Raw genomic sequence first — 27,641 nt, forward strand, 5'->3', positions numbered from 1 at the left:
ATGATTATTCTTACTGCTCTTCCCTTAGCTCCTAATTTCCCCCTTGAGTATTCCTGCAGTATCAGAATTCCTGGAAACTCCTTCCCCTTGAGTAGTCCTGCAGTTTTTACCAAGAACTCTTTTGCAGTTGAGTTTTTTGAACAGAAGCAAGCAATACCTGCAAAGGTGTCTTGCTTTTCCAGAGCCTGTTTCCAGTTGTTTGTCCTCTGTCTCCCTCACTTCTCATGCTCTGCAAGTCATTATTTCTTCCATTCTTTTCCCCTTCTCTCACTTTATGTGAGTTTTCCAATTTGTATTTTCCACCTTTAAATTAAATTAACAATGTTCCCTTATCCCGCCTTTAACCCTAAACCCTTTAATCTTCCACTGGCTTCCTCAGTCTCTTAAAGCTTTGATTTTCCTCCAGGTTATATCCCTCTTCTCAGTTATTATTAATTATTTCCTCCTGGAATTTCTGCCTCCCGTTTAACTCCTTCAAAATTAAGCTTTTAAATACCTTCTCCATCCACAGTCTGTCTCTCCTGGCACTTAAATGCTGAGAGCTGTAAAGAATTTTGGCCGTAATCTTACAAATCATGTCTTTGCCCCTGCAGTATTTTCCTCTTCGCCTGTCTGAGCTAATTATCATCTAACTTTTTTTACTTTTAATTGTGAACTCTAGGAGAAATTTTAGAGTTTTAGAGGGGTACAGAGCTGCTTCTCCTCATTTTCCAGGAGTTTTGGCAGCCCCACACCTGGAGCAGGGACTGCAATGCTGGAAGCACAAATCCTGTCTTTTAACACCAGTGACCGACAACTGCTCCATTCCAGAGAGGGCAGGGAGACAGGGAAACCAAGGGATTTCAGTCATGAGGGGAAAATGGGTGAGGCACAATTCCCACAGAACACTGGGGCTGCAGTTTCACTGTTGGAAGAAACTTGGAATTGCATAGAACCACCTACTCTCAAAGAATTAATTGTTGCAAAATCTCTTCAACCATCTACCCACAAACCTGCTGAAGCTTGAACCATCTTCAACCTTAATTCCCCTCTGTCAACCACTACCCTAAATCATTTTTCTATTCAAAACATCAGGCTTTTCTTCCTTGAATACTGAGGGAGGGGAAAAAAAAGGTAACTAAATTTTGAGCATTCAGAACCAGATGCCAAAATAGAACATTACTCAAGAGGCTGTTCCTCACCTGGACACATGAAGCAGCAGCAGCAACACCCAGGAACTGCTCTGTGCCTCCCTGTCACTGTGGGGACTTTATTCTTTTTACTACCACAGACCTCACCTCAGTTCAGAGGGGTTGTTAATAACTGACTGCAAACTTTTCAGGAGAACCTGGCCTGTAGCAAGGAGCAGCACCTCTGTGTCCTCAGGATGTTGGAAGCTTTTTGGGTGGTAAGGTTGCCGTGTGTTGGCATTCTGTAAAAATAAAATATATAGGACTTAACTTCTAAGATACTTATTTAGTGTGGCAGTATCAGTTTATGGAGAAAATGAGCTTGATGTAAAGTCGTATTTTTATTGAGCCAAGCAAGTTTTCCAAAGGCAGTCTGTCCTACTGTGGTCAGTTTGTTTCAGATTGCATATTTAATTTGTACACTTCATTTTTTTATTGAAAACTAAGTTATCCTTGCTCACCTCGAGATGGTTTAATTAGGAATTACAATTTGTTCCTGTCAGAATTCTCTTAACAGTTGTTCTCTTTGAGGTACAGCACTGCAGAGGGCTGTAAATCATTTCAGTGGAAGGTTTTACAGAACTGCAGAAAGAAAGCAATACTACTGTTTGTTTCTTCCTAAATAAATGTCACACCGAGGTCAAGGAAGGGAATATAGTGCATGCAGACCTAATAATTACATGACATTGTTAATTATCTCTCCTAAAACTGCAGCTGCAAACAGTCTGCAGTTAAAAGCATCTAGCAGGTATTCCACAAGGCTATAAATGAAAACCTCTCCATTTCTTGAAATGGATCAGCAGTTTTGTAATCCCTTTCAGCTCACCTCTGCTGGGAACTCCGTCTCCTACAGGGATTTAAATTTGCCACTTAATACACTGAATATTAAGGAACTGGAAATGCTTCCTATTGATTGTTGTAGCTCACCTACCTCTGAGGGCAGGACTCACTGCAGCTGAATCATTATCACTTTCTGAAAGTGCAGGCAAGCAGAACAGAGATCACTGTCTCTGAGTAAAGCTGTTTATATACAGTCTGACTTGCCTCTCATTCCCTAAAAACCCATAAATAGTGCTTCAGCTATGTACAGTCTCATAGAAGTGGGTCTTTATTCTTCCCACAAATAAATTATATATATTTTTTTTTTTAGAAAACCAAATGTTAACAAAGTATAAAAAGTAATGCCCTAACAAAACTACAGTGCTGTTATCATTCCATGTTATCTTTTGATTGCTGCAGTAAAATATGTATTTCTTCAAAATACTGCTTCTTCCAACATTGTCTTGTACTCTCTTCATGGGAGACAGGAACCCCTTTGCATTCCAGCTCCAGTTCCGACTGAGCCGCCAGGTCCTGGAAGTTCAAGGCCACTGTTGCATAATGTTCTGAGGGAAGAAAACAGGACCCTTGAGTGAAGTGCTTTGTAAAGAATGACATTTGTTGGTGCTGATTCCCTTTCTGCTCTGCCTGAGCACAGCCTCTTTTCACAGCTCTCTGCACTGGGCTGTTCTCCGAAGGACACGGACCAAAGGAGTGTCCAGCCAAGACTGGGCCCTTCTCCCTGAAAAGGAGCCCTCCAGTATCAGAGATCCTTGGAAAAACTCACCATCAGGCCAGCTCCTACATCGCCACTTCAGGACAATTCTTTGGCTGGGAACCTGTGGAAGATAAGAAAGTTTTCCTTGTTAGCACCTGAGAGAATTCCCATTCCAGTTCTCCCTGCAATACAGGGAGAGGAGCATTATCTTATGGAATATTGGACACATGCATGTAAACAAGCGCAAGGTTGGGGTTTGGTTTTTGAAATAAATTGTTTTCATGGAGCTTTTAGCATGCTGCATTCCACTGTTCTGTTTTTGCTGTGAGAAAAGACCAGGACTCAGTGGTTACTGCACATAAAATACTGGTTTTCTTGCAGACTTTGAAACAAGGACAAGCCCGCTTTTCCCCACTGAAATTTCCAAGTGTGACCGAGTGATTGTGTTACACAACCCAGCCTGGCCCAGTACACAAGTCGGGCACTCCTGCAGATGAAAATGGTTTTTAGGACATTTCAAAACTGCAGCTGAGCTCCAGTTATCAGGTTTTTCCCTTCTATTTGCACCAGCAATCAGCTGGGACAGGGTAACACTTGCCCTGAATAGAAGAGAGATCATTTCCCCAGTTACAAAGGACTGTGTTGGGTTTTCTGCTCCCCACGCAGGTCCTTAGGTGCAGTCAGCCACTGCTCTTTTGGTGGGACAGAAAAAAAACACAACACAAGCCCAACTGTTTGGGTTTGAAATAGAGGAGCTGAAATATGCACTGGAGAAGCTGAAATTCACAAATCTGTGCTGCTTTTTTGCTCAGAAGTAGCCACCCTCCCCCTGCCTTTTTAAAGTAGAGTAGGAGCTTTTTACCAGTTCGGTGTATTCACCGCTGACACAGCCCTCAAACATCTGAAGTTTGCCTCCTTTCTCTGCTTCAATCACAGCTGGGCACTTGGAGAACTTCTGTACCAACTAACAGAAGAAGAAAAACACAAAATGCACCATGTTGGGAGACAAGGGAGGGGTGCTGCAGGACTTAACTGACCCCTGATACACCTGGATGGAAGCCCTTAAACACTCCCCAGGCTTTTGATTTTATACAGCATTGCTGGGCTGGTGGCAGGGGCCAGTGGGTGCCACAGTGAGAATATTAATGCTGAGAAACTTGCACTGGAGACCAGCACAGGCTCTGCCCCCACCACATCCACAGCTGTAGACACAACTGGCAGCTTCCAATCCAGGAAATGAGGGAAAAGGAGCAGCAGTTTTAGGAAGCTGCAGAAGAGCTACTAAGAGCCATTTCTGTTTCCCAGCCCTAGCCCTGGCTTTGTAATTTAAAGTTCTCCAATACCAGCCCAGACTCGTTTGAAGGACACAAACCCAGAATCAGTAATTGTGTGTTTCACACCCTGTAAGCAACAGTATAATCACCTCCAGTAATTAATCTAATTATGCTGTGGGTAACAGCAGTGCCAAGACTTTGCCCTTCAGGCTCCTCAACAACACCTACATCAAAGCTTTTGTTAAGGACAGCTCAAGGAAGCTGCACCCAAACCACCTAACAGTGCAGCTTCACTGTTAGGGGAACAACTGGCCAAAAAAGGTCTAAGGCAGGCTAATAAATTCTCATCAGATGGAATTTGTACTTGACACTGTGACAAGTACAATCACCCAACTCTTCAGCAACATCAACATGCACATTCAGTTAAAATAACCTGAAAGTATCACTTACTTCCTTCTTTGTGAAGATGCTGTAAAGTTCATCAGCTGGAGAGTTGAAGACTTCCCTCATATGTATCCTCACTGTTGGAATTTTTACTCCAACCATATCCAGAGACTGGGGTGTAACAGAGTCCTGCAAAGCAAACAGATATTCACAGGAATTAGTGTGAGATCTTGACCCTTAAGAAGTGCTGGCAGGGCAAGAGTGTTGTCACCTGCACATTCTCAAACACTGTGTGTGAAAACATGGCAATTACACACTGTACCTGTGTATTTACTCAGCAGTTTTATTCATCAGGAGTCACTACATTCAGTGGGAAAACCTGAAGCCAACATACCTGCACAGTGCTCCCACTTGGTTTTCGCTCTGTGGCCAGTTCCTGACCACCAGGAGCTTTTGTTGGCAGAATCATTCCCAAGGTGAACTCTGTAATGGAGAAAAGCACTTTTCAGTGTAAAACTCAGCTGTTGAACCCCCCTGACATTCAGATATTCAGTGAAGATCACCAAAACCCTGGAGAATGGGTAAAACTGTGCAGGACATAAAGCTCCATCTGGTTTCCCCAGTTTACCCTTATGCTTCCATCAGGAATGGAGCTAACAGCAATTTCCCTTCAAAAGGCTTTTCCAAGTTACCTGACCCCAAATCAGTAACATCTGCACAGATTTCTGGCAGCACAGCAGATGTTCAGATCAAAGAGAAATAATACTCAAAGAAATTCCTCTAAGCTTGGCAGAAGACTGGAGTGAAACTCAATACAGAATGGGAGCAACCCCTGTCAGAGGCTGCTGCCCCTTGACTTTCCAGTGTTAAAGAATCTTTGGACACCTTAAAAATCATACATGGTAATTCCTCAAGCCAAAAACTGCTGGATCCAACTTGGGAAAATGACACAGCTTTTGACAAAAAAAAGAAGTAATAATTTAGCAAAGTAGTTTACAATCAGAGATGCACCTGATAACAATTTGACTACAAGCTGTAAATGCATCTATTTTTTGAGCATACTTTCCTGGTTCTTGGAAACAGCTGCAATTCACAAAAATACCACAGTTCAAAAAAGAAAGGAAAGTTTAAATTTGGTTCACCTTTGGTTTAGAAGAACAGGTGAAAATTTATAAATGTACTAAGTTTACAATAATAATACCTTAGAATCTCAAATGCTAATGGCAGGCTTAAAGATGAGCAGAGAATGTATTTATAGAGTGAAGAACAGAAATAAAGACAGCATTTCAGAAATTCTTGAAAATAACTCATTTAATTAATAACTAAAACAAAGGGACACAAAAATAAGGCAGCAATTCAGGCAAGGAAGGCATTTTTTTAAAATTAGGGAACAAAAAGAAATCCTTCTATTGGCCAGTCCTAGCAGGGCCAAGCTGAGCCCTGGCAGGGCCTGTGTGACCCAGGCACAGCCTCAGTCACTGCAGAACTTTCTGGACACAGCCACTTTTGAGAGCAAAAAAGATCCTGAGTGTCAGGACTAACTTAATTCATCTCAGCTGGTGACAATTAAAAATAAAACCAGTACAAACCCAGGGATTTGTCAATATCTGACCAAGCTGTTCAGGAGAAGCAGCTGCACAGAACACTGCCCAAGGTGCTGATTGATTCACCTGGTTTCATTTACCTGTTTTAAGTGCTTTCAGGTAGTCCCTCAGGGCCTCTCTGACTTTGGTGGTTCCTTCAGTTCTCATCAGGTCCTTCAGAACATCACCTTCCCCTTTCTTCTTGCTAACATTTATCTAGAAACAGAAAAATGACAGCATCTGAGAGACCCCGGTCATGAGCCTTTTGGGTTCTGGCAACAAAGGAAAGCATTTGGGCTTTGTTCACTATGCTCAGAGGACAGCTGCAATTTCAAATTCATGACCCTGGGGTAGCCAACCTTTGCTAAAAGGAAGTCCTCTTAAGACACAAATAAATGTGGTATCTCCACTCAGTCTAGATGATCAAGTTCATCAAGCCAGGAGCTGCTTCTCAGCAGAGGCTGTAGGGTCAGTGGGAGCCCAGTATCAACCATTATCCAACCAACACTGAGGTTCCTTAAGGTCTTAGGGCTGGGGGTGGTTTGCTGTCTTGGTCTGTGTTTTTTTTAAGACAACAAGCAGTGTTCTTCTCAAATTTGTAGTTAAAATATCATCACAATCAATAATTAGCAAAACAGACTGCACATTCCTCACTGGTAAATTTGAGAATAGCGTAAGGCATTATTTCAAGTATAATAAACAAAAGTATGAAATAAACTATGCATGTGTAACTACCCCACTTAGTAACAGGATAAATCAAAATGTGATGCCTAGATGTTGATTAACTTTATTTAAGAATTGTGGACCTATACAGCCATACCAGCGTTGCACACCTACCTCTGTATCATCTACCTCATTTTCTTCTGACAGGTTAGGAATTTCAACAGATCCCTTATGTTTCTCACCAGACTCTTTCACTGTACCTGTATTAACATAACGAATTCTTAAATGCATCATTAAAAACTATTTCCCCCACAGCAAGAGTTTTACCCTTGGAATTCAGTTGTACAAAGGTGTTACCTGAAGGGAGTTGCCCCAAGGCTGATTTAAAGGAACTGAACAGTAACCTGAGCCTCTCGTGGGAGCTGTGTTCCCTATCCAGGTGCACCAGGGGATGGACAGGGACCCACCTGCTCCCATCACCATCTCCCCTGCAGCTGTCACTTGCTCTGACACCCTTGACACCTGTCCCCAACACTGAATGTGCATCTAAGGGTGGGTAGGGGAAAATCATCTCCCCTGAATGTGTCAGCTCTGGATTCAGAAGCTCCCTGGAATGCTGACCATGCCCTCTTTAATGGTGTGAGAGCTCCCAACACACGCAGGCATGTTACCAGGAAACATACATGTGGATGATGGAGAGGTACACAATTAACATTTTTTAAAATAGGAAATTCACATGCATATTTAGAGCACTTGCTATTAATTTTAACCACTTTACAATCACTGCACACTGCAGAAAGACTCAGCAAGGACAGGAATTATGCTCCACTTCTGATCCTTTGGAGCCTAGGCCAACCCCACTGAGCTGCCCCCCCATGCTGCCCTGCTCAGATCTACACGGAAAAGATTGAATTTAAGGTCTGAGGCTTTTTTTCTACAGTGAAGACTCTTCCCCTATGCCTTGCAAAAGTGTTTTGTTATTTAAATTAGCTCACTAATTAGATCAGATAAGATCTCCTCAGAAAGCAACAACACAAACAGGCAGGTCTGTCAGCTCAGTGTCAGAACACTATAAATCCAACAAGGCGCTTCATCAGCAAAACCCTCAAATTCCAACAGCCCAGGAGCCACCTGGATCCCACATTATTCCTGACCACCACTCATTATTTTAGTTACTTCCCTGAGCCCCCATGCAATAGTGGGGCACTGACAGAACCCAACTGGTCCAGATCCCAGTGAGGGGCTCCAACAAATGCCAGGTGCAGATCCCAGTGAGGAGCTCCAACAAATGCCAGGTGCAGATCCCAGTGAGGAGCTCCAACAAATGCCAGGTGCAGATCCCAGTAAGGAGCTCCAACAAATGCCAGGTGCAGATCCCAGTGAGGAGCTCCAACAAATGCCAGGTGCTTCCTGGCACCGAGGAGAGCGAAGGGCTGTTGGCAACACAAAGTGCAAAGATCCCTCCCCACTTGGGTCTGAGGCAATGAGGGATTGCACAACACACCAAGTCTGTTAATCCACAACTACACAGCCACATCCACACAGGGACGGCAGAACTAGACCTTGGAGTCTCCCAGGAGAACCTGTCACTCAATAAAGCCATGGGAGCTGGATAAAGCCATTCTTGAAACACTCCTGGGCCCACAAAGCCACCTCAGTGTGCTCTTCCCTGCTCCCTTTCCAGCACCAGGATCAGAACAGGAAAACCACACAACATGGTCTTTGCAGACAATAAAACCAATCTTATTTTTGGCTGCTCTCCCCAGAAAGGAAGTGCAGGCATGCAGGAAGGAGTTTTGGGAGCAGAAACAAGCTTGACTTCATTCAGCTAATCCATTTAGCAATTTTCACAACCCCTAAAATAAAAGTTTTACAGTGACAGTGTCTGTGCTGGGCAGCAAAGTCCAACCAGTGAACAAACAGAGCTGGTGGATCAACGTGATACAGGCAGAATGTCAGTGCAGCTCTGCATTTTCACTACCACTGTAATGTAAACAAGCTTTACTACCTTTTATCACTCAATCAAATTATGTGCTGGAATTTCATTGGAATTCCGTAACAGACCTGAGAATAAATTATATTTTGGTTTCCTGCCAGTCCAAGGTGAAGCACACATCTCAGAAAGACCCACTTACAACACACTGTTGAAATACCTGCTTTAAAAGGACAAACATGTTTTTACAAAGCTTCCACCACAATGTGGAATGATCCATTAAAATCCTCATTACATCCTCTAAAAAATGATAAAACAGCCATTTTGCTCAATTTTAGTGCCATTAAGTACAAGCTCAGTTCCTCACTTTCTCGTTTCTCTCTTATCTAAATTGCTAAGCACAATGTTTTTCCTACACTGGACTTTCCAAACCAGCTGCAAATTTCAGGATTTTTATCATTTGTCCTTACATACCCACATTTTCATCATAGCTTGAAGTCCTAATTATCTTTGAAGACTTGTAGAACTAATTACAGTTTTTTAGTTCATTCTGAACTCTCACTTCTAATTTAGAGCTCTCAAAACACACAACATGATGGCTATCACAAAAAAAATCATCAGCCTCGGGGGTTTCTTTTTTAGAATTTCCTGTGTAGTAGCCAACTCATTTAAAATTAAGCTCTCAAAGCCATGATTCACTCAGTATAGCAAAGCAGCCAGCACAAGTCAGAGCTGTCTCTAAACACTGACCAGCATAAACACCTTGCAGAGAAACAGTTCAGAGAGAACTTCCATAGAAATACAAACAAAACACTGCCTGCTTCTAACTTTATACTCTGAAATAAACCACACAAAGCCAAACTAACCTCTTTTTAAAGCTTAACTTTAAGAAGTCAAGAAGCTGATTAAAATTATTTTATCTACACTGATTTAAACTGCACAACACTATGATATTTGCCTTGCTCTCTGTTAATATTTACACCACAACTCTAAGTATGGTCTTAGTTTATAACACACTTGGAACATATAAAACTATCTAAAACAAACAATGGTACTTAAAGTCCTCTCTTAGGGTGGGTGCAGATTTCAATTCCAGATCTGCTCTGGCCTCAGCAATATTCCAGTCAGGCAAACCTCCACACCCAAGGGCTGAGGAATACCGACAGTATTTGGGGAAGCACTGCCTGTCACCTGGCACTACAACACCCAGGGACAATTTCCTGTGCAGGCTCATTCCATCAGCTGCTCCTGCTTCTTGCTCCAGTGCAAGACACGGGCCACAATTTCCTGTCAAGTTTTAGGCGTTTAATAAATGGAAAGAATTCCTTAGTATCACCAAAAGCCAATCTGCAAAGAAAGAGCTTGTCATGGGACAAGCACAGCGGAAGGCAACTCCAAGAGCTGGGATTGCAAACGGATATGGCAAAACAAAAAACTGTACAGGCACAGCCCCCAGTACCCCAAATAAACACGAATTACTTCTGTTTCCCACTACAGTTTTATCCTCATGTCATCTGTAATCCTCAGTGTAAACTACAGTTGGCTTTTGGGAACAGCTGTAATGTGACGTCTCCTAGGTTTCCCTGCTCTCCACAGGCACGGAGCACACAGCTGTAATTTAGAGCTGCAATTTGGGCACAGCGGAACTAAAGCAGCCCCGGCACTCTGCTGTCAATACCACCACAATGCAGGCATTCACTTCGTGCAAAGCAAAGCGAGCAACCCCGTGCTGATACACCGGGAACGCAGTGCTAAGGAGTAAGCGGTGGAAAAAGCCTGGGCTCAGGGGAAAGAGCCAAGCTCGGGTTTCAAGGTTATTTAAGAATACGCATTTATCCAGTCCAGGCCCACATGGCTCCCGCAATCTCCCCACGACTCTGAGTCACTGCACCGAGACATTCCCGTTTTCCCAGCCCGGAGGGGACGGGTTCCTCTGCAGAGGGACGCTCCCGGTGGCAGCAGGGACCGGCACAGAGCCCACAGCGCCCGTGCCGACGCCACCTCCCCGGCCGGGCCCGGGACACGCTGCCGCCACGGCCCGCCGCTCCCCGCCGAGCCCCTCGCACCGAGCCCCCCGTACCTTTCCAGCTGAGGCGCAGGTTCCACTCGTAGAAGAAGATGAGTTTCCCTTTGCGGCTGTTGCAGGACGCTTCGCCCTCCACGTGTTTGAGGTCGCCGATCTCGCAGCGCCCGGCCTCGCCCTCCACCACCAGCCCCTCCAGCACCTCCTTCAGCTTCCTCTTGGACCAGCTGGTCGCGTCCCGCTCCGTCCTGCCCCGGGAGGGAGCGGCGGGGTCAGCGCCGGCCGCCCGTTCCCCCCAGCCCTTCCCGCACCTCTCGCTCCCCCCGGGCTCACCAGTGCCAGTTGTTCACGTTGGTGGCGTCCGCCCGCTCCTCCACGATCCAGCGCGGGTCCCCCTGGCCCCACTTGGCCATGGCGCTGCCCGGCGCCGCCTCCGCCGCTCCCTCCCGGCCGCTTCCGCCGGCACCGCCAGAAGGTGCCAGAAACTTCCCCGCCCCGCCGGAGGAGGAGGAGGAAGGCGAGGCCCTGCCCTGCCCTTCCTCCCGGCGCGGAGGGCGGAGGGAGCGGGGCCGGCAGCTCCCGGAGTCTCCGCTGCGCCGGGGCTCCCCGGCCGCTCCTGTGCCCAGGAAAAGCCGCTCCTTCGGGGATGCTCCCGGCTCCGGGGGGAAGGCACCGCCTCACTGGAATAGAGGGGGAAAAAAAAAACGAATAAAATGACAGGAAGATTAGAAAACACACTCTGGTTTTCAAAGGCTGCGGCGGACACTTCTGCGCAAAAGAACGGAAGAATTGATGCCCTAAAATTACTCCATCTGAAGCAATGACAAGGCAACGCCTCTGGAATCGGGTTTATTGTCTTGCCCATTTGACACGTGCCAAAAGAAATTAAATACACTGTGAGACAGCGCTGCTGCTGGGGAAGCAACGCTGCAGTACAGCACTGCAGCCCTTCCCGCACATTGCTTGTTCTCTTCCTTACGCATCCTTGCAACAGCAGCAGAATTAATATCTGGATAACATTCCCATATTCTTATTGCTAATTTAATCCTGTCAAAGCTGTTCCAATGAGTCTCATTGTGATTTTTCTAAAGATTTTCTTCATCGAGTGTTCTTATCAGAGAGATGCATCATCAGCAGACTCATCATCTTCAGACTCATCATATCCAGGCTCTGGGTCCAAAATCACTGCCACCTCTGAAAATTTTACTCCTTTCAGTTCTTTCTCAGGGGTAGGCAATGTGGAATCAGGTGTTGAGGAAAGAGCTGGCTTCTGGTTTGTGTCTGTCAGAAAGGAATCCTGCAAAAAAGCAGAACGCAGGTGAGGCAGCTATAAATGATTGTGTGTGGAGAAATGATAAACAGTAGAAATTATAAAATTGTGAGCCCTTTACTGTTCACATTCCATAAAGACAGAAGAGAGTCATCACTTCTGGATGAAAGTCCTGCTCCTTCTTCTAGGCAGGGACAAACAGCCCCTCCTCTAAGATCTTTTTATAGAATCATAGAATGGTTTGGGGTGGAAGGGAGCTTAAGAGATTGTCCAGCCCCAGCCCCCTGCCATGGGGCAGGGACACCTTCCAATATTCCAGGTTGCTTCAAGCCCTGTCCAGCCTGGCCTTCAACACTTCCAGGGATTACTTCACAAGATTTTTATTTTTAGTTCCATCAGATTTGCTTTTGTGATAGTTCCTTCAGTTATTTGATGAATAACAATAAAATACCTTTCACTTCATGCTTCGTTACCTGTTTTGTTGTGAATCCCATGGTGGGCTGGACCTCCACATTTCTACTTTCAGCAGCTTTTTCAGGTGCTTTATTCTGCTCACTTTCACCCTTGTAATCCGGCAGCACTGTCTCCAGGTTATTGTCTTTTTTAGAGGCCTGAATTTCATATTTTTCAGCCTCATCTCCTCTGGTGCCTTCCAGGTTGTCAAATGACATCATCTCAGTTCTCCTAAGAGAGTTCAGAGAATTCATAGCACCTTGAGCTGAGACAAAAATCTCAGCCTCTCTACAACAAAGAACATGTACACTACAACAAAGCATGTACACTGATCTCAAAATGAGGGGGATTTTATCCAGGGGAATAAGTAGCTTTCTGTATCCTGAAGGATCTTTTCTGCATTAGGATTAACAATTTGCTAAAGAGTAAGTAGGAATTCGCCTTTGATACAAGATTAAAAGGTATTAACTTCCGTCAAGTCTAGAGATTTTTAACTTACCATTTTAAGGGTCCTTAAAAATGGACCTATAGCCCAGTGGGAGATCCAAGGAAAATCCTATGGTACCAGAATAAACGATAACCACTGTTTTTATTTGCAGGTTTTTATAAATTTGTGATAGCAGCAGTCTACTTACCCATTACTTGTGTGCTCTGGTTTCTCTAAGCTTTTCAGACTTCCATTTTTGTCAGCTGCCCACGGGTTATCAAAGCCCTCCACAATTTCAACTTTCTTAACCGAATTCTGTTTCACATACTTTCTGAAAATAATACATTAAAATAAAAGAATAAAAATTCATTCTTTTTGAAGATTTGCTTTAGAGTTGTTTTAGAAACAGAAGATGAATTATTTGTGTTATAAGTTTAATACACAACATTTCTTTTCAGTGTTATCCTGGGGATTAGTTTGCAGCATTTCCTATTTTTCCATAATGGTAGCAGTGCAAATGTTTGCTTCCCTTCTGGAAATTATTTGTTTTCCTCTACCACATGGCCCTGCTGCCACTGAAATTAAGCAACAAAACCTCCCTTGACCTCATCACTTATGGGGTTGGAAGAGACTCATGTGACCCCCCATAACAGGTAAAATTTCTGCTGCCCACATATCTCTGTTTTAGAAGTATTTGTTTCTGCTTTTGCTGTGTGACAAACACAAGAAAAAACAACTTTCAGTTGTGTGTGGTGCATCCAACATAACCAATCTCGGGTGATGCTCCGTGCAAATGCCAGCAATTTATCAGACAAATATTTTTTGTGTTGACACTTAATTAAACCCATCAGCTGTAAATCTAAATGACATGGTTAATGCACACCCTCTGTACCTTTTCCTTTTCAGATCCAGCAGGACATAGGTCAGGAAGGCGATGAAGGTGCCGGCGAGCAGCACCCCGAGCACGATGGGAGCCACGAGGTCCGAGGATGCCGGGGCAGCCTCCCCGATGGCAGTGGTGATATATGCTAAAAACACATCTTCCAGCCCCTGCTCAATGTCACCCTGCTGCTCCCTCAGTTTTCTGAGGATAGAAAGGAAAAACGTGCATCATTTACCTGACCTTCATTTTGGCTGCAGGAGTAGTGAGGGAAATATAGAATATCCCTCCCTGGTCTGACAAGACCTTTTCTGAGGATTCAGACTTGTCATGTCTTTCATCCAGGAAAAGCTTTGTTTTCCAGCAACCAGCCCTGGTGCTTGTGACCTAAAATACTGCAGAGCTTGGACAGATGAACTAGATCCACATCTCTGACAGGTTACCAAAGAAATGTAAAATACACCTCAAGTCTGAGTTTTTAATCAACATTCTGTCACTCTGAGGTCAGTATATATTTTAATTATATTATTTCACCATCAGCTTTTTTTTTTTCTTAAACTGACTTTTAAATCTCTTTCACACGATGAAACAACCATACTCATGTTTTTGGCAAACTCTGAAAATCAGCTTTCAGTAAACAGTGAATCAGCTTTCTGAATTCTAAAAAATCCTATCTGCACAAGCTCTGACCCCCAGAAGTCAAACTGTGCCATACAGACCTTTTTACATCTTCTGCAGGTATTTCCTGGTGGGCCTCATCAAAAGCAATGAAGTTTACTTGGGTTTCATTAGTGCTGCTCCTTTCTTTACTTTCAAGGTACTTGGAATAAATATTAACCACATATACATTCCATCCAAGTTTTTCTTCCAGGACCCTGACATCATATGAAGAAAACATTTTTAATTAACTGGGCAGTGACAGATTATTTTACTCTGGAAATTAATGAAGTAGTATTTAATACAACACTTGGCAGATATTAATTGACACTAATAAAAATACCTTAGCTTAATACAATAAAAGGTATTTTAATTTAAGCATGTAAAAATGCAGGATTATCATCAGCAAAGGAATTAAGCTATTTGTCCAAAATTGTTGAGTAATTGAGTAGCAGAGAAAAAAATATCTATAGATTACTATAAGCAGTAAAGGTGTGGAGAAGGGAAATTTAGTCTCATAATCCTCATTGTTTTCTTCTCTTTTTCCAGAGATTTGCTGCTGGATTGGATCAGTGGCCCAGTTAATCCATCATTCAGGTAGCAGTCAGCACCAGCTGCTCCCAAGAATGTTTTCCATTTAATTTTTACCAACCTGGTCCATAACAGCATCAACATCACAAACTCATTTTTCCCATTTTCAGAGTGATTCCCCTTCATAAAGACTCAATCTTTCCAATGTAAATATATGTTTATGTGCAGCCAAATAAAAGATCTTCCATCTTTGTTAACATGCCAAAAGGGCCCAGTTATGGTTTCAATTGCAGGGTGGCCATCACACATCACTGGCTAATTCCCTGTTCCTGCAGGGCTGGGATGTCCTGGAGAAGCTCTGCTGCTGTGCCATGAGGGGGGGTTTTCACCTCTAGCAATGGTGGGTTTGGTTTGTTGTGCCTGCCCTATGTCTCCACATTTTTGTCCTGCTATCCATGAAAACCTTTATCCTAGGTTGTTAAAAATGACAATGACCTCTTTGAGATTTATCAGCTTCAGGCCAAAAACTTACAAGGCAAAAATTGGTGGATTCCTGTGAATTCACTCAAAGTATTCTGAGCTATGTCAAACTGAAGGCCGGGATTTTCCTGGGCACTGGCTGTATCAGCTCCCTGTAGTCTGTCAGACCCCTATCCCAAAGGGACTCTGAATTTATCATTAGATACTATACCAGAATAAGCTTCACAGTTTCAAAAATACCTTTGTATTTCAAGACTCTTTCTTTCCACAAGATTGATCTTCTGATTAATCACCAGCATCACAATGTTGCTCCTGGAACTGGAATCAACCGTTACCTAATAAAGAATCATAGATAAGATTTTCTAAAACATTTGTATCTCTCATAGATTGACCAAAAAAAAACCCTCAACCTACTAAGAAATAACAAAAACCCTCTGATATAAAATCAAAATTCTCAGAAAATAAGTTTTTGTGCCAACATATTTTTATCTGTCAATGAAAATGGCAACCTCTTAATTCTAGTATGTAAATATTCATGTATCTGACAGCCCTATTGACAGTGTTAAGTAATTTCTTGGTTTTGTCATTACCAAACTTAGCCCTTCTTGTTTACAATTTAGACTTGGAAATAAATCAGGATTTTATATAAAAAATCTTCCTTACACTGACTGTTGTCTGGGCTGTGAGTCTGCTTGTGCCTTGGTCTGCAGCTTGGACTTCCAGATTAAATGTTCCAGCTTTTCCTGCTAGAGAAACTGTAAAAATCTGCCCTGTGCGTTCATTGATGTCGAATTCGTCAGTGTGATCTCTCCCTAGGCTGTACAGCAGAAGTCCATTGTCTCCTGAGTCCGGATCTGTGGCCTGGGTTTAAAAAAGGTGATTTGTGACACTCAGCCTGAGCTGCACGTTGCTCTTCAATCAGTCAACTCAGCTCTGAGGAGCAGATTTAAGGCTCCTTTAATGCAGTGGAAGAAACCCAGCTCTATCACAGGATTTCTGTCCCTGTGAAGAGCACAGGAAATGTTCTACCTGGACTGTAATGACAGCGTATTTGTAGGGCACAGAGCTGGGAATGCGGGCAGAGTAGGAACTGCTGGAAAACACGGGCTCTTCGTTCACATCCTGCACGGAGATTGTCAGCATGGCCACATTCTCAGCAAACAGCCCTGGAAAAAACACAAGTGAGCAACCCTGACCATCAGCTTTTCACCTTTCACATCAAACTTTACAAGTTAAAGAGAATCACAACTCCTGTATGGATTGCAAATACAAAACGTGTCCATTGCTCCCCTGCAATGTCGTTCAAAACAAGAAGTTACCTGAACGCTGGACTTCTGCAGCAGAGGAGACTTTTTTGTTTGCTTGAATTAAAATCACATATTGAGAGACTTCCTCATAGTCCAGATTAACTGCTGTTCTCAGCTCACCACTATCAGGATCCAGTCTAAAGTGACCTGAAAGGAAAACCAGACATTTTTGCTGCGACAGCTGCCATTTCACTTTACCCCTCCTACCTCTCATGTCTTTGTTGCCCTTGGGATGTTCCTGTGGCTCCTCTGCTCTGAACAATGTGAAATTCAACACTTCCACCAGCCAAGCAGCAAAGGCATCATCACAGCTGGGTTCCTACCCCACGCCAAACAGCTCTTAAACATGTAAAGGAACAGTAAATGTGAAAAAGAACTTCACATGATTTCACAAATAGCGAGAATTGCAGCTCCTTCTTGCACAACTCCATTTTTTATGCATTTCCAAGTTTTCTCTCAGTTTCTATGTATTTCCATTTGTGGGCCAAATGGAGCCTGGGCACAGCTGCAAGAGGGCAGATGCCTTAACATAAATGCAAGGAAATGATGGACTGAAAGTGATTGGCAGGGAGGAAGCTGCTTGTTAACAACACTTTCTATTTTGGCTCCCCCAGTCTTTAAATCATCGTAGTTTAAGATTAAAAGAAGCCTCTCTAAAGCCAAAGATCAGCAAAGTCTATGCTGAAAAGTCCTGAAAAAATTCTCTGTGTACTCTTTTTTAAAAAACACTTTTATCCATGCTCTCTGTCTCCTCATTTATGCACAGCAGCATCTGCCATGTAAAAGACATGATGTTCTCCTGGCTATTTCAGCTCATAAGGGGGATAGTACTCACCTCTTTCATTGCCAGACACAACAGTGTAATCAATCATATTTCCTGAAGTTTCAACCACAGCAAAATCATAAATTAAATAATCCACTCCGGTGTTTTCCGAAACAGAAACGCTAATGAAGGAAATAAATGATAAATCATAATGTTAAATTTGCCAACAGTGGTTGTCCAGGCAGGCTTTGAAATTTAACTCTTTAAAAGAGAGTTCTCTGTGGAAATTCTTGTCCCCTCCCCCCAGTTGTTTGCCATATCTGCCCAACTTTCAGAGTGCAGTGCAAGTCCTGGTTTTCCAGCCAGATTTTGGGTCATCCTTGAGTAAAACCTAAGGAAAAAATGTTTTATAGTGTTCAAGAGAAAAGGGACAAAGAGCCTGGCTTATAAAAGCTGCAAAGTGGAGAAATAAAAGGCAATGCCACAACTCACATTCACAGAACCCCAAGCAGAATTTCCTATGTTTTGCTTAAGAAAAACCCAAAACTGATGTCCTTTCTTCTGCATGGAAAAATATGAAAGTGACCTTCAGCTTTGCTATGTTTTGCACCACCTGGTGAACACATCCCAGTTATCTAACTCAATATGAAAGCCTCACCTGATCTCACTTTTGTTGAGGCGAGGAACGAATGGACGGTTGTCAAACACACTCAGAGTAACCACAGCAGTGCTGTTTAAAGGAGGAGAACCTTTGTCCTTTGCCATCACTGTTAAATGCATCTCTCCAGATCTGGACAGGTTTCCAGCTGTAATTATCTTCCCCTCTCTCAAATCTGCGATCAGGAAGAACGGGCTCACGGTGGGATCCGGGAGGATGTAATACTCAATAAGGCCATTTTGCCCCTGCCATGAAAGGAACACAATTTCATGGAATTGGGAGTATGTTTGGAAGGGTAGGATAAACACTGAAACAAGAGATCCAGAAAACATCTAAATGTCTCTAGTGAAATTAGTTTGAAAATAGTGATTTTTTTGAAGAATGAAAGCTATGATAGGATGCATACAAATTAAAACAAAACAAAACAAAAAAACCCCACCAAAACGCAAAGCAGAAAAAAATACACAATACATTGGTCATTTACACAGTAAAGATATGGGGAAAAATTTCTAATGAAAATAATTTAGATGTGTAGAGGGGGACAGTCCGAGTAGTGAGGGTGGCACAGGGAGGACAAGTGCCACGCTGCACAGCTGAAGGAGGAGTTTCATTGGGGTCTCAATGCAGATCTCCCACAGTTCAGCAATTTTCAAAGGCAATTTCACTCTTTATACAAAATCATTGAAAAGGCTGATTAAAAAAGGGCTGTTAGATGATTTGCAGCAATATACCACAGCTGCAGCTATTCCAACCAAAATTATGCATGAAGAAATAGGAAGGCACCTGCTACACCTATTTTGTTGTCACTTGGAGATGTTTCATCTTGTAAATGATATAATTACCAGTGATGTTGTCATGGTGATGTGGTTGACTACTGGATATACCCTCCCAGTGCCTGGATACTATTTGATGGATGTAGTACAGATAAATTAAAATTACATTTAAAAACGGGGACAAGGAGAATCAGCTGGGGTGCCGCACTTCAGGGGAGTCTGACAAGCAGACATTTTCTTGCTCAAACCAGCTATATGATGTTTAGTTTTTGCAGATTCTTCTACCTCAAAAGTTCAAATAACTTCAGAGACACTAAATCACTTCAGTCCTTGTATATTTCTGAAGGACTGGTGCGTGCAGTTCTGTGGAGTAAAAGGAAAAATGAAAGGAAGTACAGCTGAGGGAACATGCCCAGAGCCAGGGAGTGCATCAGTGTCAAGGCAGAGCCAGCAAAACCCCTAATTTCCAACTCCCAGAGCTGGCAGGATTCACTTTCTGCTGTGTTTGGTGCTGCATGCCTGGAGAGTGGAGCAGGATGTGTTTGTGCTGCAGCCCAGAGCAGGGTCAGGCTAACAGGAGGAATTACCTGGTCGCAGTCGGTGGCGCTGACGGTGAGGACAGGAGCGCCCACAGGATTCACCATGTCTATGGAAGCAGAATAGGAGCTCTGGGCAAACACTGGGGCATTATCATTCACATCAATCACTGCAACGCTGACATGGGTGGATGCCTAGAAAACAGAATGGTGCCGTGAATTCTAGAGTATTTAGAAACTCTTATTTAGCATTGTTTTTTCCTTACTTGCACATTGCGACAGAAATTATAAATCGGGCTTTGAAAACGCTGCAGTAAAATATTGTTTGGGTTTAATTGTGTGAATTCAGCACCAGAGATCACTACAGGATTTTAGCAGGAGAGGCAGGAATTCAGTGTTGTAGTAGGATTCTTCTTGAAAAGTGTTTTAATGAGTAAGAACAGGATATGTTTAGGAGACCTCCTCCATGCAGTTAAGGAAACCACACAAGTTCTGATTCTGTTAAAGAAATGTCTAATATCTTTGCAAATAAAAGAAATACAGCAGAACTAGAACAATCTGCTGAAAATACTACTTCTCCCATGAAAAGTTATCACATCACTTATAGTTCTAACAGCAGCAGACAAACTGCAGCTCCCCAGCACAGGTCAGTCAGCAAACAATTCAGGGTCAAAGCCTGCCATGCATAATTTTGAAGTATTTCACATAATTAAAGTATACTACTACCCAAGGTGGTTAAAAGCTGTAGAAGTCTGACTCTAAACATGATGAGGTGACTTATTTATTCTACATAATAAATGGCAGGGATAGATCTCTCTCCCAGTAGTTCAAATTCCACTCTGAAGGGTCACTGTTCATTACAGTAATAGTCCCTTACCTGGTAAAAAGGGGCAGATTTATTGTTGACTGCAGTCACTGTAAGGTTGTATTTATTCATGGTTTCATAGTCTGGGGAGTTCCTTATCTTAATGATGCCCTGTATTTCATCTATTTCAAATATATTTTCTCCATCACCTGAGACAGATTTAAACAAGATTCATCAATTAATGCATCTTAGCAGCACATAATTAATTACACTCTTAAATTATATGTTTACTTGTTTCCTTATCGCATCAAAACAATTTTAAAGTAGTGTATGGATAATGTAGAAGAAAAGCAGAAGTATTTTGAGTGGATGGGCATTTGAAAGGTGAGCCAAGGTTTGAAAATTGCATGAGCATAAATTAGTAACATCCCAAACCAGCTGAAAGTGAACGTTCTTGGCTGTGGTGGAAAGAGGTTAGGAAATAACATGGATAATACTAATTATGCTCATAACTGCATAGACAACAAAGTGATGGAACTGCTTGTTACCTGTGAGTTTATACAGAACAAAGGCATTGTCTCCTGTGTCTCTGTCTGATGCTGTGATTTTTCCAACTATGAATCCTACAGGCACATTTTCATGGACACCGAAGTCAGGCACTGGATCAAATACAGGTGGCCAGTCATTAACATCAGTGATCTTTATCACAACTGTGCAGTAACCCCTCTTCTTCTCAGGGATTCCATCATCTTCAGCATACACCACAACCTGTGAGTTTAACAGTTCATGGTAATGAAAAGTCACAGAAAGAGGTTCTTGCATAAGGATTAAAAAAATCTTGGTGAATTTTAAACTTTGAAATATTCTTAGAAATGTAAAGTCCAGATCTGAATTCACCTCAAAATGATTATTGAAAACTGAAGGAGTATTTGGGTGAATTTAAGAAGTCTTTCTGTAAAGAACCAACAAATTCACAGATATTTTTGCTTGAAGCAAAAAAATGCCACAAAAAACATCCAGCAGTGGCAACAACAGAAAGATTAACTGAGAATCATTTCTGCAAGATTTCAGTCCAACACAGGTTCAAGCAACAGTGCTGAATACATGAGCTGTCATTGTGAAATTAGTTATTCATGTGCTGAAGTGTTTGCAGGGCAGGTGAACAATGAGCTGTGCTTGAATTTCATAATAGTCAGAAGGCAGTGGCTTGTTTTAATAATGTCTCACACCTTGAGATGCTCCTATTCTAAACCAGTGCAGAAAACATTCAAGCATTATCAAGCTGAACAAAAGCACAAGTGTCACCTGTTTTCCAAGAGAAAGAGAAAGAGTTCTGAATAAAGAAGATGTAAAAAATCTAAAGCAAACCTGATACTCCGTGGGTTCCTCTTCATAATCAAAGGGGGATGTGGAATAAAGGATTCCAGTTGTTTCATTTATCTTGAATTTTAGTCCTTGTCCATTGAGAATGCCGTATGTGAGGAAACCATTTCTACCTGTGTCATTGTCCTGAGCTTTCAGCTGCACAATCTGAGTAGCAGGGGAATTCTGTGGAGGAAGAAAGATTGAGGCTCTCAGAGACTGCTTTGCTGCAATTGCTTGAAGTATGGGAAAGTAACTTGCTGCATCCATTTACAGTAGGATAGGATTTTTAAATCAAAATTGTACAACTTGTTCAGCATGGTAAGAGAGTCTCTTGCTTCCCCTAATTTACAGAAAATAACTGTTTTCTTCCCTCCCATGTCTCTACCTATAGCTGCAATTTTCAGGAAGAAATATTATTTCAAACAGCTCAAATGTTAACTTCAAGCATCTGATGTGCTGTTATTTCTGCTTAACAGCCTCTTCTCCTATGAAACTCAATGGGTGTTCTCAACTCCAAAATCATGTTTCTTTCTGGACACTATTTGGCTAATAATTATCAAAATAATCTAATTCTTCCTTTTAAACAATGTTATTTGCACCAAGATTGACAGCAGATATCAGCGTTTCACTTGCAGGGCTATTTGAGACCTGAAGTTATTTGATCCAAGAGGGCATCCAGCAATTCCCACCATGTAAATATTTCACATGGAAATCAATTTTTTAAGGTTGGGAAATGTGATTCTAGTTCTTCTCCATTAAACTAACTGGGAACATTAAAATTAGGTGTAATAAGTGAACCCATAATTAACTCAGTGGTAGAAATGGAGATGATTTTAAATCAGTTGTGGCTGCTAAAGACAATAGTGTGCATCAGCTGGGGATCTCAAAGGTAAGGTATGTGCTCTATAAAATATTAACATGATACTTCATAAAAGATAAAGATGATTTTTTTTAAGAAAGCAACCAGCAGATTAAAGTGTGAAAAGCGTTGCTTGAAATTTGAAGAGTGAAATGCTGAGCAAGATGCTTTTGCATATTTAAATGCTGTGGTTTCTCTGTAGAGAACCACAATGTCTGAAAATCTGACTGAAATCTGGCCTCTTCTCTGCTGCTTATCACTTGTGCCAGCAAAATCACAACAGATTGTACATGAGCAAGAGGAGAAATATTGCTAAATTAGAGACTTTGCCCTGTCACTTCCCTGTATGAGCCTTCCTTACAAAAGGCTGTGAGAGCCTGTGAGGTGCCCAGCATATCCAATAGATTTCAAATGCACTTGAATATTCTCTATGTCAAAAATTCAAAATGGAGTGGTAGTACTTCCTTCACAGAGCCCCATATTAGAAAAGATTCACTTTTCCTTCAGTAAGTCCACACTTGTGGATCATTCTTGTTGTGTATTGGGATTTCCAGCTTGAAATAAACCTCATAACATGATATGGTAGGACAAAATGGAAAGTCTGCCCAGTTCCAGAAGGTTTACTTGTATACTCAACAAAGAATTATTTTTATTACTAATATTATTTTGAAGACTTATTTTTGTGATTCAGTTTGGATGACATTTTCTTACCTCTGGCAATGTCTCTTCTAGTAGAGAAGATGGGAAAACTGGCGGGAAATCATTTTCATCGATAACTTCCACTTTCACTTCAACTTCATTAAATATGGCAGCATTAGATGAGTCTGTTGCTCGTACCTTGAAATTTACTGGAAAATCTTCCAGTTCTAGAGTCTTTCTTGTTCTTATGATACCATTGGATGAATGGATAATGAAATATCCTGATAAAAAAAAACAAAAAACCCAGAAATTATTCTGGTTACGATTTCATTAGTTGAAACTGAAGATATGAATCCTCCAGTGAAAATTACATTATTTACATGAATATTGTCTGTTATGGTATTCTTCAAAGAACAAAATTAAATTCAATCTTTTTAAAAGGTTGACAAGAATGTCAGATATATCCAGGGCTGTAATTAACAAAAAGAAATAATTCAGAAGGTCAGATGGCAACCAAAAGGGAGCAAATTCAATCCACCACTCTCCAGCCAGGTCTTTGCATTCCTCTGAAACAGAGGCAGAGATTATTTGCCCCTCTTTCAGTTAGAACTTTTTCAATTAAATATAAATTTAAATTAAGAAATTTCCTAAGAATTCCTGTTCTTAATGAAGATGAGGAATTTTGCAACTACCTTCAAGATCACGACTTCATACAAAACACTTTACAAAACTGAAGTACAAATTGGCTGTTTGATGATAGATTAAAATCAGTTTTATATTTAGTAAAAGAAAAATGTGACAAAGCACTGATGCACTTGACCACATGTAAACTCACTCTAGGCCTGATATTTGGTAGGAAAATGTTGCTGAGTTAGTTTTCCTTCTAGAAGTTTTTGTGCTATTAGGTATTTTTTCTCCAGGCAGGGTAACTTTATGCCTGACCAGGACCAGCCTGATCTGCCTGCAGCAGACACAGCACACAGCTGGCAAAGCCAGCCCTGTATCACGTGCCTTGTGCTGCTCTGACAGAATTCCAATCATGCCCAATCATCACCTGCCCTACATCAAACCAGTGCATTGGGTTCATTCCCACCCAGTCCTACCAGCTGTGGAACCGAGGCAGGAGCAAAAGGAAGGAGAGGAAATGACCCCAATGCTCAGTGCTGTGCTCTTTGTTTCACACCCCCTCTTCCCGTTATTCCACATCCAGGGCTCACCCTTCTCATCTCCAGAGGCGATGCTGTAGCTCACAGGGAGCTTGTAGGAGGCACTGATCTCTATAACAAATGTATCTGTGGGGGTCTTCTCTGACAGAGGGGTGGGGTGATAGGCTTCTTCCAGGAACACTGGGAAGGACACATCCATGGGAGCAACCACGACTGACACCTGCAGGGAAAAGGACATGGCCATGGGGGTGATGTTTGCAGCTCTAGATAAAACTTTTCTACTGAGGTGTGAGGCAGCACAAGTCCAGGCCTTGGCCAGTGAGGAAAAGCCTGGGATTGCTGCATGCTGAGTTTGACACTGCCCTGGAGGCAGCAGCTACTGGTGGGAAACACCAGAAGCCTCCTCAGTTTAGGTTCACCTGGGTGCTTTGCTAAATACAAAATTCCAGTTCCTCACATCCAGCACATTTCCAAGGACTTGTCTAACTAAGCAGCTCTCAGAGAGATGCACTCATCTCCAGTCTTCCACTGGAGAGGGTGTAGCCAGAGCAGGAGTTTGCACATACAGTATTTTCGAACTACTGCGACTGATTTATAGATTAAGAACAAAACATGATAGGTGGTAAATAAAAAATGCCTTCTGCTTCACAAAAATAATTTATTTCTGTTGCCAGACAGCTGCTGTCCAATCCTCTGAAGAATGATGGCTTGTAAGTCTACATTTTAAGGTTGTTGAAGGTAATTTTCTACATGTTTTTCCATATAGATTTCTAGTTCTTTTTTTAATTCTGCTGTGATATTTAGTGGCAAAAGATCAGCAGCAAGTTATAAGCAGTGTGTAAAAATAATTTTTTTAATCATATTTACATTTCTCTTCAATCTAGAGATTATTTTTTCTTACATTATAGGAAAATAAACAGGAACATTTTATTTGCCATCTCCAGTTTATTTATCACATATTTCTATTACATCCTTTCTGGCTGTCCTACTCTTTGACCTAGCACAGAAGTCTCCACTGCTCTAATCCTCCTCCCTCACAGCCTGGAGCTTCTGTCTGTCTTTTCTGAAATGGAATGATCACAACCATTTTGGGTGGTATGCCAGCAATTGCTAGGGCAGCATAATGTGGTAATTTATCTTGTAGCCTGAAACAGAAATAAATCTCTGACATTCTGATTCCTGGTTTGCATAGTTTTGCCTAACTAATACCCCTTTCCTGGTGTAGCTATGCTCAGTTTGGAATAAAACAATCTGGGGAATTAACTGTGCAATAAACAGAGTGCAAGGTAGAAATTTTAGTACCTTTACAGATGTTGAAAGAGGCGGCACACCCGAATCCGTAGCGGTGACGTTCAAGGAGTAATACAGGGGAACAGTTTGTTTGGATAAGTCTTTTGTTAACCTGAGCTCTCCTGTGGTACTGGAAAGACTAAAGAGGCCTTCTGAGTTTCCACCTGAAAACAGAAAAAGAAGCATGGGAGATGTTCCCTAGAACCAGCAGAGACAAGTGGCTGAAGTGTATGCCCAGGAGTGAAGAGGCACAGGTTGAAATCCCAATCTGTACATGTGATTTGGAGCAAGACACCCCCTCTAGTCCAACCTCTTGACTCAAAACATGGCCAGGAGTGAATTCAGCACAGGTTTTTCAAGTCTTTGACCCACTGGGTAAGAATCTCCAAGGACAGCCTCTCTGGGCAACCTCTTCTATTAATTGCTGACCTTCACAGAGGATTTTTTACCCCTTCTATGTAGTCAGAACCTGCCAGTTCAATTTATGACCACTCTCTCTCACTCTGGTGTCATGCAGCTTGCTTTAGCAGTATCAAATATCCCAGTAATAAACAGCCCTAAGATTTTTTTCTAACATACCTGAAATATTGTAGAAAATGTCTTCATCATAACCCTTGCCTTCATCTCTTGCATTGATGTCTACTACCAGTGTGCCAGCTGTAGAATTGTCTAGGAGGATCTTGTAATATGAGGACTGGTCAAACACAGGTCCTTCTTCATTGACATCTTCCACAGCAACTGAGAAAGAATCATCACATTTGGTGAGTTTGACCTAAATGGTTACAAGTTGGTTTTTTTTCAGCTAATATAAACCAACACAGCTCCTCTGAATGAGAATATATCCAGTCATACTGATCAAAAGCAGGGCTGGCCAAAAGCTAGGATAAACAACTTCACAGAAATCTTTATGTCTTTTTTCCCTCCTAACAGAACAAATTTATTTAATTTTTTAATGGGAAAAAAGCCAGAAATCAAGCACAGTTATTTTAACAAGACTAAAAACCATTGTCAACACTGTTTATCACCCTAGAAACTGCCCTTCTGTATACAAGCAGAAAAAAACCCTGAATTTTGTTTTTGGAAACGTTTTCAATCAAAATGTCAATAGGTTCTCAGAAAATAGAAAAAAAAATGAATATATTGAAGGAAGTAATGTCAGTTTGTGTGAAAAATCCTCATTTTTGACATGACAAACTTTTTTTTTGAAAAATTTCATCTGGCTATAGTGAAAAGATCACACCATCATTTCTGATAATTTACTCTAGCAGACTGCATTACTACTGGTTTATGCCTCAGAATTGCACATGCTGAAATATTCCCTAGAGTTAATAAAGGTTCATTTTCTGTGGTAGAGCTACCTGTAATGTTTGCTGTGTCCTGGAGATGTGGCTCTCCAGGATTGAAAGCTTTCAGAACAAATATATACTGGGAATGACTTTCATAGTCCAGAGGTTGAAGGGTTGAAATATCTCCAGAAAGTTCTCCAACATGAAATGAAGTTGTCTCTCCAGTTATGGTGTAATGAATGATGGCATTGTACCCTATATCTGCATCTGTGGCTACTGCGCTCAAAATCTAAAATAAAGGAAAAAAAGTCAGCAACAAAGGCTTTAGAGCAAAATAAAGAGAGTGGCAAAACTGCAAACAAGTGGCAAAATGCAGACAAGACTGGTATTGACCCACAGAGTGTTTACTGCCTGAGTGACTCATTAATTAATTAATTGGATTGCTGGAATTCTAACACAGCTTGTGTCAGAGCAGTTACAGATTGTCAGGTGATAACTTCTTCCCTCCACTCCTGTAAACCATCAGGATGTAAAACATCCTGTAAACATCTGCAAGGCAGACACAGAGCCAGAAATGGATGCACTGGGAGGTTGCCCAGGGAAGTTGTGATGCCCCATCCCTGTAAGTGTTCAAGGCCAGGCTGGATGGAGCTCTGAGCAGCCTGGTCTTAGAGAAAGGTGTCCCTGCCCATGGCTGGTTGGAACAAGAGGATCTTTAATGTCCCTTCCAATCCAAACCATTCCATGATTCTCAGACAGAGAAGCTTAAGAACAGAGGGATGCTGGACACATGCACAGCACCTACAGCACTAAACATCTTTAAGACATGCTGCCCATAGATCCAGTGAAAACTCAATCTGTGCAGTGTGAAATCACTGCTGAGGATAAGAGGGAGAGGGGGAGAAGCTCTCACTCTTTGTGAGAGTTTTA

The 27,641-nt window shown here is 42.1% G+C and overlaps 1 protein-coding gene across 1 annotated transcript; it reads right to left on the reverse strand.

Moving 5' to 3' along the window:
- Nucleotides 1-2,250: 2,250 nt before the first annotated feature.
- Nucleotides 2,251-11,061, reverse strand: LOC131578243 (activator of 90 kDa heat shock protein ATPase homolog 2-like). Its single transcript, XM_058836812.1, has 9 exons — nt 10,900-11,061; nt 10,624-10,814; nt 6,785-6,870; nt 6,049-6,163; nt 4,759-4,847; nt 4,431-4,553; nt 3,569-3,670; nt 2,776-2,827; nt 2,251-2,554 (listed from the first exon to the last, which is right to left on the reverse strand). Exons 1-9 carry the CDS (start codon nt 10,977-10,979, stop codon nt 2,379-2,381), a joined length of 1,014 nt encoding a protein of 337 aa, XP_058692795.1. The 5' UTR covers nt 10,980-11,061; the 3' UTR covers nt 2,251-2,378.
- Between the last annotated feature and the right edge of the window lie 16,580 nt (nt 11,062-27,641).

The sequence above is a fragment of the Poecile atricapillus genome, chromosome 3 (genome assembly GCF_030490865.1).
Source record: "Poecile atricapillus isolate bPoeAtr1 chromosome 3, bPoeAtr1.hap1, whole genome shotgun sequence".
Taxonomy (NCBI): Eukaryota; Metazoa; Chordata; class Aves; order Passeriformes; family Paridae; genus Poecile; species Poecile atricapillus.